We start from the raw sequence: 14200 nt of genomic DNA, 5'->3' as shown, positions 1-14200 counted from the left end.
CAAACAGGATTCAGTATTCGGTGTGATATTTACATTACTTTGCGTTTCTTAGACACAAAGCATCATTTCTCTTCACACAAAGCAGGAAATATCTCTGAGGTTACCATCCTGTGATCCCACTGGTCCATCTACTGGGTGATTTACATTCCCACCCTCACCTACAGCCACGAGCTGCAGCTGTTGACCCAAGGAATCAGATCGTAGCTCGAAGAGGATGAGTTGAGCCTCCGCCGACGAGTGTCTGCGATTATGGGAAGTGCTCAGACTGGAGTCTCTTTTTGGCCTTTTTCAGTTTTATTAGATAAGTGAAGAAACGACAGGAAAACGAGGACAGACAGGTAGCAAAGGGCTGCGGGTCGGACTCGGAACGGCCGTTCTCAGCACTGACATGTGGGCGTCCTCTCAACGCACCCAGTTAAACCGGCACCCCATAGTGGAAACTTCTGAACACATTAAGGAAAAACTGATTCTTCAGATTAAGTAAATGAAGGTTGTATAAGCTCACACAGCACGTATTGAGTGCTTTTGAAGAGAAGATTGATGTGCAGTTCAGTTTACTTTAAAAACTACTCATCCATCCTTTTCTAGTTTTATTTTAATAAATATTTAACCGATTGAGTTAATTAGTTTCTCAGTTTTACTGGATCATCATGGCTTCCTGTTTTGTGTGCCAGTTTTTTTTTTTTTTTAAAATAAGGATGCTGACACAAAAAAAAAAGCAAATTGACTGTCACACTGTTCGCAGCCAGCTCAAATGTGATTGGTCAACAATCACGTCCCTGTCTGATGCTTTTCATGTCAGGCACAAAAAAAGATATAAAAGTCACAAATTAACATCAGAAAACACATTTTTAATAACGAGTCTGACCCAGAGTTCAGTGCCACACGGACTCTTACCAAACGTCTGCGATCTTTTGTAATCGGGCAGAAAAATACGACAAAGCAGAAAAGCACTGGGATTTTATTAGACACTACAATGTACAGAGACAGAGGCTGAGGGCTGAACAGCACAAGTAAATGTTATGCATCCATTCCATGACAAGCAAGACAGAGTACTCTAAGCCGCACACTCTGAAACAGTCTTTTGGTGTTGCCATGAATACAATGGTTACAGTTCTGGTGTAATGTCCAAAATAAGACATGAGAGAGTTATTAGTATATATAATGTGTAGATATTTTGATGCACTAAGAAGCCCTTCAGTGCAGATCTGAACTTATCCGAGTGGCGCTGCGATGAAAACTACATTGCTGAGAGACTGGGAAACAGTCGGTGTATTCAAGGCACTGGAATAGACTCAGGATTATGGATAACATTTCCGGGTGAGGTAGTGAAATCACTTGACAGTGAGGTCATTTTGGGATACACGTGGGTTCATTATTGGCTTTCTCCTGTATTTATATATACACGCACGGCATACGATTTCATAGAAAGGTGCTCCGGAGATTCTGGAGGCATCGTTCCAGTCTTTACCGCAAACTCTGTTTACGCTCTCCCGTGTGCCTGTGCAGCTAGGATGGAGAAGGAAACGTCTAAAGCGCTGAAGCACTGAGATGATAGTTTACAGTTACAAAATAATCATTTTACATCGCGCACGCCTTTGGATCAGATAGATTACGTTCAACAGACTCTGGTGCTGAGGCTGGAATGTGCGAGTTTTGTTTTACTGGGCGGATATCAGCCTTTTTTGGGGTCGTTCCTTTTTTCTTCCAACTTCGTAAAGAACAAAATGGAAATTCACGACTAAAATTTCAACACGTCACCACAAACATAACAAGTCCAGGGATGCCAGTAAGAAAATAAAATCATTTACTCAAATCAAAGTTCTGTTTACCAATTATAGAGATTTACTTACTTTCAAAATGCAAATAGATAAATTAGACTTTAACCTACTAAAATGTGAGTTGTGCAGGAATGTAACATTATTCATGTGGAAAATGCCATACGTGCTGGATTACATGAATAATTCCGTATTTGGGAATATCATCTCCAATACTCCAGCACATAAAACCACAAACTGAGTTTATTACGTGTAGAAAAACAAGGATAAGGACCAAAAAAAGTGGTGGGTGGTAATTTTGTTACCAGATGATCCACTGCAGAAAAATTCCATTAATTTCATTTTAATGCTGGCACATCTGAACTTCCATACAATAAGCTGAAGCTTCAGCATTGGACTGAATGCTCGGAAATGTCTACACTACAACAACGTTGTAGATCTTGACTGTCAGCCTTTGTTTAAAGAAGAAGAAGAAAAAAAAAAAAGCTTCTCGGTGTCTATCACTCAGGTTCGGGACACGTTACAAGTGCATTGGCCAAAAGGAACCAATCGCACGGAGCAGCAAGAGTAACCAGCGACAGATTTCCCTTCCTTCATAGTAACTTCATCCCATCGAAGAAGAAAACCAACGAGCTGTGTGAAGCGTTTCATTATGTAGCAGGAAATTCAATTAAAAGCTTGCTCACGGGCAGCTTCGGATCCCCGGGGAGGCTGTGACGCTAACCGCGGTGAACGTGCGCGGGCCCAAATCTCTCTTCTGAACCGCATTTGCTTCTTTTGAGTTACATGAGATTTATATGGGAGCCTAAACGTGGCACCTGCACAAACCAGAGTGTCATAATAATAACGATGCCCGGGAGCTTTTTGGGTGCCGCTGGATGTCCACAAATCTCTGTAAATCTACCACATCCTACCTGTTACAGAATATCAAAATACCAGTATATGCATTTGTCTTTGAGTTATACATTTGTATTCTTTAATTATTTTCTGGATCTGTTGTGCCTTTAAAATACACAGTTCAGTAATGTATAGGAAAAATACTGTACAAAAAGAACAACTTATAGAATAGGTCTATATAAACATATCTCTTGTAACCAATATATCATCTCTGTTGTGAATCGTTTGGTCTGCAGTAAACAAATCGATTGGGTTAACCACAGTATTGGACAACACCATCCAACTCTTTTTGTCAACACCTTTTACATTCATACAGCCATCTTTAAAAGAAGGCAAACATAGAGCTATGAGGAGAGACTACAGACATCTGGATTGATTTCTAAAGTAAAAACACTCATATTAATCATGCTAAGTTGAACAGAAGCAAAAAAAATCGACAACTTTGCAAAAACAAAACAAAAAAAAGGAAAAAAAAGGGAGAAAATAACCGCAAAGAGCTTTTCATTCTGTCAAAGAAATCATGCTTAAATCTGAAAAACAAGGAGGCTAAATAACATCAATGTCAAGAGTAGTATTAATACTAACAATTATATCAACAGAAATATATATGTATATATATATATATATTTTTTCTCAAAACAACAATCTTCCATCTGAGAAATAAAAGGTAGATAAATATGAGTTAGAGGAAATTGAGCGAGTGGAAACATTGCACTGGATCAGATTGTGAGACACGCATTAGTGCAGATGTCAACTAACGTTAGCTTAGTTAACGAGCTAGGATGCAATGTGGAGAGAAGGCGGAGCTAAGAGATGCTTGTGTCGGGTTAGCGGTGGACAGGAATTATTGCTCAGTGTCCGAGAGAGATGAAGGAAAGAAAAATGGGCATGACTGCAGAGGAAGAGACATGTTTTCTTTACGTAGGGGGGGGCGGAGTTACCCAACTAAAATACAACATGAACAAAAAAAAGAGATGATGTTGTTAACAGAAGAAGACAACTTTAACAGGGCTTAAAAAACAAAAACAAAACGCAAGTTTGAAGCAGGAAGCGGGCGCTTAAGCTCGTTACGGGGACACGAAGAAGAAAGGAAATGACAGTTTTCAGTCCTGATGTCACGTATAAAATCGGTATGAAAGTGAACAACAAACATGGCATCACTTCTCAAAAGGTGGAAGGTAGCGGGCGGGGGGATTCAGCTGGTGGGTTGGCTCATGACTCCTCACAGTACATTAAAGTGGGAAGTATGCAGGTGTAAATATATATATATCATTATCCATGTATATGTATATATATTTAGTCAAACAATGTGTACAGAAATTAAAAGAAGGTACAGACAAATTGAAGCTTATGATAGAAGTCAAAAATACCAGAATCATACAGGTGTGTGTTGGTGTGGGAGGAGAAGGGGCTCAAGGGCCAGGGGGTACTGGGGGGGGATTCAGTGCCACCAAAAGAGACACATTGTCCTTCAAATTCGAGGGGAAGGGAGGTCTGGGGAGTAGAGTGGGTGTCAGGTGGAAGGAGGGGGCATGGTGGTGGTGCTGGATGGGCAGGGTGGGGATTTGAGGGCTCACAGGGGCCCGTGCCGGGTCTCGTATTTAGCCAGAACGTTCTTGCAGCGGCCCAGCTCCTTCCTCAAGTCCGCTACCTCCAGGCGGAGAGCGGCGTTCTCCTTCTCCAGGAAGGAGGCGCGGATGGCAATCTGGTTCTCCTTCAGCCGCCGGGCGTCCCTTGACCGCTTGGCTGCCACGTTGTTCTTTCTGCGCCGGGCCCAGTACTTATCATCCTGTGGAGAACAGTGGGGACAGGATGGGGAGGTCAAGAGTCTGAGCTAAAAAAAACAGTAAACACAGCTCTGAATGTGATGCCTGTTCCCGATCCATCCACTAGGGGGAGACAGTGATTTATTCTAACTGCTGAAAGCTTATGCTTTTCCTTATTTTCTGTCATTTGTACACAGTTAAAAGGGTGAATGCTCATATTTAACGTGCTCACAAATAATGATGCTCTAAACACTAAAGTTTTAGTACCTTTTCCTACTTTTGGCTCTGTATGATGTCATAAATAGGGGACATTCCTAATATAGTTGTCTCGAGCATACCTCTCTGTGAGCGAGAACAGAAACACGTTACTGTTCGAATTATAGTTGTTTTGTTTTGCTGCACATGCACGACTCATACATGCATCACTTACACCGTTAGTGCAGACTTACAGATTTCATGTGTATTCCTTTTCAGTGAAATAATTATTCATAAGTATGGTTGGGGAAACAAATGGGGGCTCATCCGGGATTTAGGTGTAAACCCTGCAAAATCGCTACGCTCAATAAATTTTAAATGATCCCCAGTCCCACATTTCAAATGCAAAACCCTTTTTTTAATTGATATATAAATATTATCTCCAACTTGAATGTAGCCATTATCTTTGTTTTTTTTGCATGACTTGAATTTAAGAACACAGATTGTTTTGCTTATAGTTCAAAAGTCTTCCTCCCCCTCATTGTTTAACTTGCTTCAGACTCTCACATTCTTACATAACGGCATTTCAGCCAGAACATGAAATCTGATCTCACACGGCTATAAACACAAACACAAAGAGACGGAGCAGCGGGTCACCTTCAGGTCCTCGGGGATGAAGACCTTGCGGGCTTTTTTGATCATCGGCTGTGGCTTCAGCTCTTCGGCAGAGAACTTGCGTTTCCTCGGATCAAACATCTCCTGGCCCGGCACGCTGGACAGAGCCAGGTCTGCTGGGTCGGGGTCATAGGTCACGGGCACCTGAATGGACTCTGGGTCGATGGGGCTGGGGGTGTCCCGGGCTGAGGACAAAAGACACATTAGCTGTCAGTAAGTGCGCAGAAGCATGCAATTCTCTCAGCAAGAGCTACATGTTGAAAGCCTTTCGTGATTTGAAATCAGCAGGACCTAAACAATAAGCACCTCTAATTTTGGCAGAAGCAGCGCCCTTAAGGTTCTGAGTTGTACTTCTATTTAAAGAAAGCAGCGAGGCAACACGGGTGAGGCCCAAACAGCAGCTCTAAAGCTGGACCAAGGACAAAGGAGGACGCTCTTTCTCTCCTCTGAATGCACACATCTTAGAGCAGCAGGAGGAGACGTCAGGCTTTGACTTGAGGACAGGTGGCTACTTTTATAGAAGACAATCTTTGTGCCTCATTTGCCCAGCAGGTGGTGCAAGCACACAAGCTTTAAAAGGACAAAGAAACACACACACACACACACACACACACACACACACACACACACACACACACAGGCCTCACTTCTTACAAGACACGAAGACAAACAAGATCTACGCGCTTATTATAATGAACTGTTAATACTGCTGATTTCACTGATTGTCTAGAGATCTCAAGGAAGTCAACTCTCAAACCATCTTGAAAGCTATCAGCAGCCCCCTCCCCCCATCTCTACCTGCCTGTCGTGTGAGACTTCTCCAACCAATCTCAAGCTGAGGGCCAACGAGTCCAGTTCGCTGAACATTTACTGAGTGATTCATCACATTAGCACTAATTAGTTTTGTGATTAAAAACCCCATTTGTATTCCCCACTTAGAAAAAAAAAAAAAACAGCGAATAAAGCGAGTCACAGCGGCCTACATTCCCACGAGCTGCCGATCCACTGGCAGCTCATACATCACGACCCAAATTGTTGGACTTGTGAGCGGCCATGGCCAATGAATGCTGCAGACCTTCATCCAGCGTGCACACAGTCGCACCGCTTTCTGCTTTTGGATGCCGTGGAGGTTTGAGAACACTTGCATTTAAAACAGAAACAGACTGAATCCTTGAGCTCACTCTGCATCTGTCTGCCCCTCAAGAGGCACCGTCCCAACCACAGGAAGTGACGGTTCCTTCATCACATGACAAGAAAACCTCGAGAGAGTGGCCACCCTGCTTCGGATTTCTCATAGAAAGTAAAAGGAAAACAACATTGAAGCAGGTTTGTTCGGAAAAAACGATGCAGGAGTATTAAAATGACCGATTATCAGCTCATAAATCTGAGGAAAAGGGAATTTCCTCTGGCATTTTTTCTGGGAATGGTTACAGTTGGATATCTTCAACCTCTTTATTAACTTTCTTGAAAATTCAGCATTAAACTTATTTGAAAAAACTGGAATTATATAATAAAAAAAGAACAGATTTAATACCAGCTTTTGATATGTCAACATATTTTTTGCTGTGGTCCCAAAATGTGGGCTGTAGCCCCCTGTTGGTCTATCATGGTATTGTGGGCTTTTTTTTATTTATTCTCAATGTTATAATTATGAGTATAGATGCTTAAAAAAACCCTCAATCTGAGATAAAGGCTGCGGGTTAGACAACGAGCAATACTGATGACCTGTTTGGTGAATAAGGTGTTTTTAATAATATCTTTTAGCAAGTCAACTAAGGTCGGGTCGGTAAGTAGAGTCACCGTTTCCAGAGTAGAGATACATCTGTCTGTAAGCTAAGATACAAATAGCTGAACTCTCTTCCACCACCATTCATAAACCGAGCCCTGCTGGAGAGCAAAGCCTCTTACCAACTAAAACTGGAGTTTGTCTGCCAACCTGCAAATACCCAACCTCACCCTAATCACCTTTACGAGCCACTGGGATCTCCTAATTACCAGAGTTACAACACAAGCCCGTTCATTGACCTGCAGTATCCTAAACTAATGGACCGCACATTCCAGGGGAGAGGAAGTAGTTGAATGTGGATGCACAAAATAGTTCCCTCCCTGACCAGGAAATCTAAAATTAACAAGGCATGAAAGGTAGTCTGTCTTATAAAAAGCTGTGGGAAAGCAGGATTGAGCTGAGAAATACCCGTGGAACTTGTTTTCCTTTGTGGACTTTATCTCTTTCGGTGCGCCGCTGGTTACAGGCTGTTGTCACGCTAAATGATCGTATCGAGCTTACTGTGAGTGTAATCATGTGGCTGCGTGGGTGATAACACGACGGTCGGCGATAAGCGGAGCTGGTGGTCATATCTGTGCGCGGGGATGGAAGTGCAGCAGAACTCTGACCTCGGAGTGACACGAGCCCAACAGCAGTCACTCGATACTGTGCAAAAGCGTTAAAGGCCACAAGTGCTGTTCCTCTATGTTGGCTTTAAATGATGCTTCTTTAAGCTGGCAGTCAAAACGTATTTGCATGACGTAAAAATCCTAGTGGCAAGGTAAAAAAAAATGCACCAACTCAAAACAAATTTGATTAAAGCGTCCTAAATCAGATATTAATTATACCTCTGGGCCATGGGGCTCCATTGGTGTCTAAAACTATTAAAATTACAGTGAAGCACCAAATTCCCTTAAGACCGTGCACCCACCCCACCCCGTTCATTATGATAAGTGCGTAGATTTTGTTTGTCTCCGTGTCTTGTAAGTCAACAGGACTTCATTCCTCGAGGGCACTCATGCAGGACGGGCTGGTCCTGCAGAGGAAAGCTACCATTTCCACAAGACCAGCGGAAACTGGCCACAACAACAAAGCGGAGAGATATTTTTCGCCACGGCTCATTTTCCCCCTCATCAAGCCACCTTTCATAACTTAGTGGAATGCGCCACAACACATCCTTTGACCCCTCCTAGATCTGACTTCCCCTTTGCCTCCTGCCAACGGTGTAGCAGAGTCCATCTTCTGAACCAACCGCTAGTTTGAGGAAAACCATCCCCCTCTCTTTTATTTGTTTGTTGCTTGTGATAACTTATCAGCTGCCTGTATCGCTAGACGACGGTGGCAGTGTGGCTGGTTAGACGAGACTAGACTCGCTGAGCTGGAACAATATTGCGCTCACGTGACCGAAGCACACCCGAGTCCATGTGATCTCTGCAGGGTACAGTCTGTGCCTTGGCTCTGAGTCCGAGGCTGTTTTAGAGCTGAGCCCGGCGAGGGAGGGGGAGGAAGACTGGACAGGAAGTGGACAGCATTGTAGGGAGGGAAGGAGAGGTGGGGAGCGTGAAAGTGAGAGTGAGTGAGAGACGGAGGGAGGAGGAGACAAGAGAAGCGGGCAGGTTTCATGCCGTGACAAGCTCCTGTTTGCAGCTCAGCGCTGCACACGGCGCCTGCATGTGTCCGTCACATGGCCCGGCATGCTGCAGGAAACCCCAGCCGCGTTCACGTGAGAGACAAATGTGAAGAGGCAGACAGAGACAGACCCAAGCAGAACACACACACCTACACACCTATATATACATACATACATATACACACACACATACATACACATGTGTATATATATATATATATATATATATGGAAGGACAGGCCCCTGCACGGTATGTACCACCGGCAGATAGAGGAGGTGGCTGATATCCAGAAATCCTACCAGTGGCTGGACAAAGCTGGACTGAAAGACAGCACAGAGGCACTAATCATGGCAGCACAAGAACAAGCTCTGAGCACAAGATCCATAGAGGCTGGGGTCTATCACACCAGGCAAGACCCCAGGTGCAGGCTGTGTAAAGATGCCCCAGAGACAATCCAGCACATAACAGCAGGGTGCAAGATGCTAGCAGGCAAGGCATACATGGAACGCCATAACCAAGTGGCCGGCATAGTGTACAGGAACATCTGTGCGGAGTATAACCTGGAAGTCCCGAGGTCAAAATGGGAGATGCCCCCAAGGGTGGTGGAGAATGACCGAGCTAAGATCCTGTGGGACTTCCAGATACAGACGGACAAAATGGTGGTGGCTAACCAACCGGACATAGTGGTGGTAGACAAACAGAAGAAGACGGCCGTAGTGATCGATGTAGCGGTTCCCAATGACAGCAATATCAGGAAGAAGGAACACGAGAAGCTGGAGAAATACCAAGGGCTCAGAGAAGAGCTCGAGAGGATGTGGAGGGTGAAGGTAACGGTGGTCCCCGTGGTAATCGGAGCTCTCGGTGCGGTGACTCCCAAGCTAGGCGAGTGGCTCCAGCAGATCCCAGGAACAACATCGGAGATCTCTGTCCAGAAGAGCGCAGTCCTGGGAACAGCTAAGATACTGCGCAGGACCCTCAAGCTCCCAGGCCTCTGGTAGAGGACCCGAGCTTGAAGGATAAACCGCCCGCAGGGGCGTGCTGGGTGTTGTTAAAATGATGTTATTAAGTCTATTCATTTGATTTTATTATAAATGGGAACAGGAAATGGTCTATATATAAATATAAAAAATAAAAATCACACTTTTCTAAATGTTTGCCTCGCTATTGTTGTCGTGCAAACACTGTGAAACTCACAGCCGACACCACAGAAACTTTGGCCAATTACAGCGTCAGAGAGAGCGCCACTATTAGTCACTTGCGTCATGAAGAGATAGCAGTGTAAGCTATGTCAGCGCAAACGCTGAGAGGTGAAGGTCATAATATTTGGTTTTTATTACTGTTTTATGGATAGAAAGGCTTAAAAGGCAACAGGTGTTACAAATGTAACAGCTGGATATTTTATCGGGTTACCCAAAGATGCAGTTTTTTTGTTACTGATTCGACTTTTTGTGCCGCGAATGCGATCAAGTCTTTATTATGTCTTCTAGCTCTTCATCACACCATCTTTGAGCACTTAATCAGCATAAAGAACGACACAGATATCAATCAATGCCGATACTAATCATCGGCTTTCATATACATAACGAGGACGCAGTGGAACGTTTCAGTGTCTTTGTAAAAGCCACTTGGTCAATAAAATGTAGCTAATTAAACTTTCATTTGAACCTTCTTTCTTATCAACGCCTGGTAATATTTTGGTAGCTTTCCATGACCCAACTTGGTTCAAGAGCTAAGATTTGGTGCTGTGTAATGTATTTAGCATATTAGAGTAAAGCCAACACAATGCTGACAATACCTCATCAAGGTTTGTTCCTTCCTAATCTCCAAACTCAGAGGCACGACGCGCTGAGGGGGAGTTTTCTTTTCAGGTGCCAGTACAACAGCTGCGTAGCATTTATGTCGGGACTCTGTTTGCGGCTTTTAAGAAAAGAGTGATTTTATAGACGAGGAGTCGACCTTGACCCATCTGATGTCAGGCCAAATCACCAGTCATCCTCTATTATCATCCAAAGTCTTTGGTCAGATCAGTCCACGTTCATCCTGATTATCAGTTGTGTCATTGAAATATCACTCAAACTATTAGGCACTCACTTAATCAGGACGCCCCCACTTGAGCATCGAGTAACAAACATAAAGAACTTCTTGCTTCCCTTTAAATGCAGAGACCTCGCTCCGTTTACATTCGTACCGAAGGCCGGTCCTTTAAACTGACTTCAATCCTTCTGGTGTCTGGCGTAAAACCCAAACAGAATCTGGCAGCGCCTTAACAAACTCAGTCACACAGTTTAGCGCCTCCGCCTGAATGCAAACTGCCCACTTAATGTTAGCTCATTACAATAAAAGAAATCTTCCTGGATGAGGAGCTTTAGCTTATCAACACGTCACTGAAACGCTGGAGCTCTGCACCGAAACAAAACATGGTTCTAACACCTAAAATGCTTTGAGGATTTCATGCAACCAATAAAGAAATAATTAGACGGCACCTTAAAATTCATTCAAAAGTCACATCACCGAGCTGAAAAGAAGTATGTGTGCAAACTAAATGAAGCTCAGCAGTATGTAGTAGTCTCTGAGTCACATTTCTGAGTAATGTAAACAGCCGATGTCAGTGTTTGCCAAACCCAGCAGGGATTTATTCTGAATGAAGACGATGGAAACTAACTTTAAAAGGGTGAATCTGAAGGCAACAATACAACTTTAGAAACACAACACAGAAAACAACCATGACTAATGCCTGACACGGTTGGTGCGGGAAGATTTGTTCTGCTAATCGGAGCTTTGTGAATGAGATTGTACACCACCCTTGAACTTGAGCTTTCTTACAGGCGCTCCAAAGTTCAGTGCAGGGCTGTATAACAGGACTAAAGTGTGTCAGGGTGAATTTAAGGTGCGATGCAACGCTCCAATCAGGAGCTAAATGAGAAAACGCACAAGATATTGTTCTGTCTCAGCGTCCTGGCTGATAGTGAGTAAATGTGGCGAGAGTGTGCTTGCACCAGGTGAGCAAACAGGAGGACGGACCTCTCGAGGCCTCCGCCCCCCCACCCCGACACTGAAAGGGTACAACTAACTCACGTGGCCTCGAGTATTTCGAGGTGCATGATAGGCTCCACTGCATAGGCTGCCTACCTGCTGTGCTGGGGCTGTGGAGGCAGGTCTGAGGCGCCATGCCCGTGTGAACCGATGTGGTGGCACGGCTGCTGAGGTCAACCACGGAGGGCGTGGGCGGGGCAGGTGGCGGGGCCTGCTGCAGAGGGGCCTGCGGCGGCTGCGCCGTCTGCGGGGCCTGGTCGCTCTGGGCCGAGTTGGCGGGGATGCCGTTTTCCGACAGGAACTCCTCCAGGTCCATGTACTCCAGCTGAAAGTTGTCCCCATCGTAGGGCAGGGTCTTGTCCCAGAGGGTCGGGCCAAGGAAAGCCGACTGTGGATGGCTGGCTGCGCTGCTCTCATCGTCCAGCTTCTTCTCCTTCTCCTTGTCCTTCCCGAATCCTGCAAATGTTTGCACACAGTCATTTTATTGTCTTGCTTTATTGAGGGAAATCACGGGTCAGATCTTGGTTATAAATAGACAGGGTCTCATGTTAAAAAAAAGGGTCAGTTTAACCAGTTTTCCAAAAAGGGACCAAATTAAACGATTAACCGAATTTAAAATACTTTATTTATCTGTGCAAGCACCAGATGTTAAAAATAACAAAAAAATAATATGTTAACTTATTAAAACACGCCAATAAATTATTTCTGATGGGATTTCAGTGTGTCATCTTCCAATAATGTAAGCAACATTAAAAGTATTGGCTCCAAGTGTGCTGAAGCGGTGACAAAAGTCCAACATTTTACACCACAGACAAATAAAACCATAGAAATGCACATAGAAACCTGTAACTTGGATGGAATCACCTTTTAAAAATTAATAACCTGCTCTCCACTCATATTTAAATACATTTTCACTCAATGCATCCAAGAATCCAAACAGAGCGCAAACAGCAGCAGCTTCATAACGGAAACGACGCCCTCTATCGGCAGCCAGAGGTGGCGCTACTGTAAATCCCACAGAAGACGAGCGGGTTTAAAGGTTGCAGAAGGAGCCCGCAAGCTCAAAACGGCGCAGTCGGGAGCACATAGCGTGCAAATTAACACGCACTGCGCTAATTTACATGACAAGTACATGCTAAACAGCTCGAGCCAAAGTTCACGTCAACCTGTCAGTCAACTCACATTTAACAGATACGGACAGCGATCTGTGATAAATAACGTTACATCGACAAACGTCGTAAAAACGTTAACAGGAAAGTCACAGCTGATGGATTTAGCGAACCAGTGTCCTTCATCGCCTCCGATCTGTCAAATCTACGCACTGAATGACCACAACAGCCCGCACGTAAACACCACGGCCGAGAGTGCGCGCTCGCGGCTTCAAGTTTTGGCCCGGTTTAAACGTACCTTCATCGTGGTGGAAAGGCAGCTTCAGCGGATTCTCCAGCAGGGATTTCAGCACGCCGTGAGTCGGCGGCAGAAAAGTTGGGTTTATAGGAAGAGGTCTGGCCATTTTCTCCATATGTCTTGAAGGGCAATTTGAGAACAAAGCTCACAAAGACTTAAATTCCCCCCAAACAAAAGAAAAAGAGGCGACCGAACTCGCTGGCCGGTCCGTGAAGGTCCCGCGCAGGTGGAATAAACGACGCCGGTGCTCGGAGGGAGACGATAGGGTTCCGCGCAGCAGCAGGTCGGCGAGCGGCTGGCTGTCTGTCGTCGAGGGCGGCTGGCAAATAGCTGGAGGAGGAGGGCAGAGGGAGGAGTGTCGCTGTCAGAGCTCCTACACTCCTCCATCCATGTGCGGAGACGGATGCCGGTGACGTCAAAGCACCGGGAGGGCGGGGAGCGCGGCGCGTTCGGAAAAAAAAGAAAAAAGAGTTGCTTCAGAGGTGCGTTCAGTGACAGTCGGAAACATTGGCTTTAATCAAAGTACGTGTCTAGCAAGTACACATACATTTAGATTTACTTTTAATTATTTTTCAGTTTTTTAGGGGAAATATTAATATAGAGATTATTATAGTTTAAACTGGCATGTAAAAGTGTTATTTAACACTGCCTTTCAAAATATGATGAAATACATGTATAACGTATAACAGGATAGATCGTGTCCAGAAGAAGTCTGGCCCTGAGAGACCAAATGCACTGCAAAATAAGAAAATATCATAAAAAAATAAAAATGCTGCCAAGGCTCACAAAATACAGCAGAAGTAAAAACCAAAACTAACAGCTGTAGTAGAAAAATGCACCAAAAGCATCTTTTTCTTCCTCACAATCTTTTCAGCGCATTTCACTTCTGTCCATTGGATCTTTTGGTTTCTGTCACTTCCACAGCCGGTTTGTCACTTTATTGTCTCACCTAAATCATTGTGGTTTGTGCGCTTTTGCAGCATTTCTTTATTTGCTGGTGTTTTCTTAGGTTGGAGTCAATTTGAACTCTCAAAGCCACCAGAAGTTTATTAC

General features: G+C 44.4%; 1 protein-coding gene across 1 annotated transcript; it reads right to left on the bottom strand.

Annotated features, from left to right (window-relative positions):
* Positions 1-943: 943 nt before the first annotated feature.
* Positions 944-13492, bottom strand: hlfa (HLF transcription factor, PAR bZIP family member a). The gene is made up of 4 exons (XM_004556380.6): positions 13148-13492; positions 11837-12196; positions 5294-5496; positions 944-4464 (listed from the first exon to the last, which is right to left on the bottom strand). Exons 1-4 carry the CDS (start codon positions 13260-13262, stop codon positions 4249-4251), a joined length of 894 nt encoding a protein of 297 aa, XP_004556437.1. The 5' UTR covers positions 13263-13492; the 3' UTR covers positions 944-4248.
* Between the last annotated feature and the right edge of the window lie 708 nt (positions 13493-14200).

Source organism: Maylandia zebra, linkage group LG4 (assembly GCF_041146795.1).
Source record: "Maylandia zebra isolate NMK-2024a linkage group LG4, Mzebra_GT3a, whole genome shotgun sequence".
NCBI classification, from domain to species: Eukaryota; Metazoa; Chordata; class Actinopteri; order Cichliformes; family Cichlidae; genus Maylandia; species Maylandia zebra.
The sequence above is the reverse complement of the archived record's forward strand: the minus strand, read 5'-3'. Positions and strand labels throughout refer to the sequence as shown.

Bases quoted from the DNA above. Each gene is read 5' to 3' on its own strand.
- hlfa (XM_004556380.6), bottom strand. From the start codon at position 13,262: ATGGAGAAAATGGCCAGACCTCTTCCTATAAACCCAACTTTTCTGCCG. The intron at 5,497-11,836 runs GTAGGCAGCCTA...TTTTGTCCTCAG, and splicing joins CCACAGCCCCAGCACAGCAG to CCCGGGACACCCCCAGCCCC. The intron at 4,465-5,293 runs GTGACCCGCTGC...TGTTCTCCACAG, and splicing joins TCATCCCCGAGGACCTGAAG to GATGATAAGTACTGGGCCCG.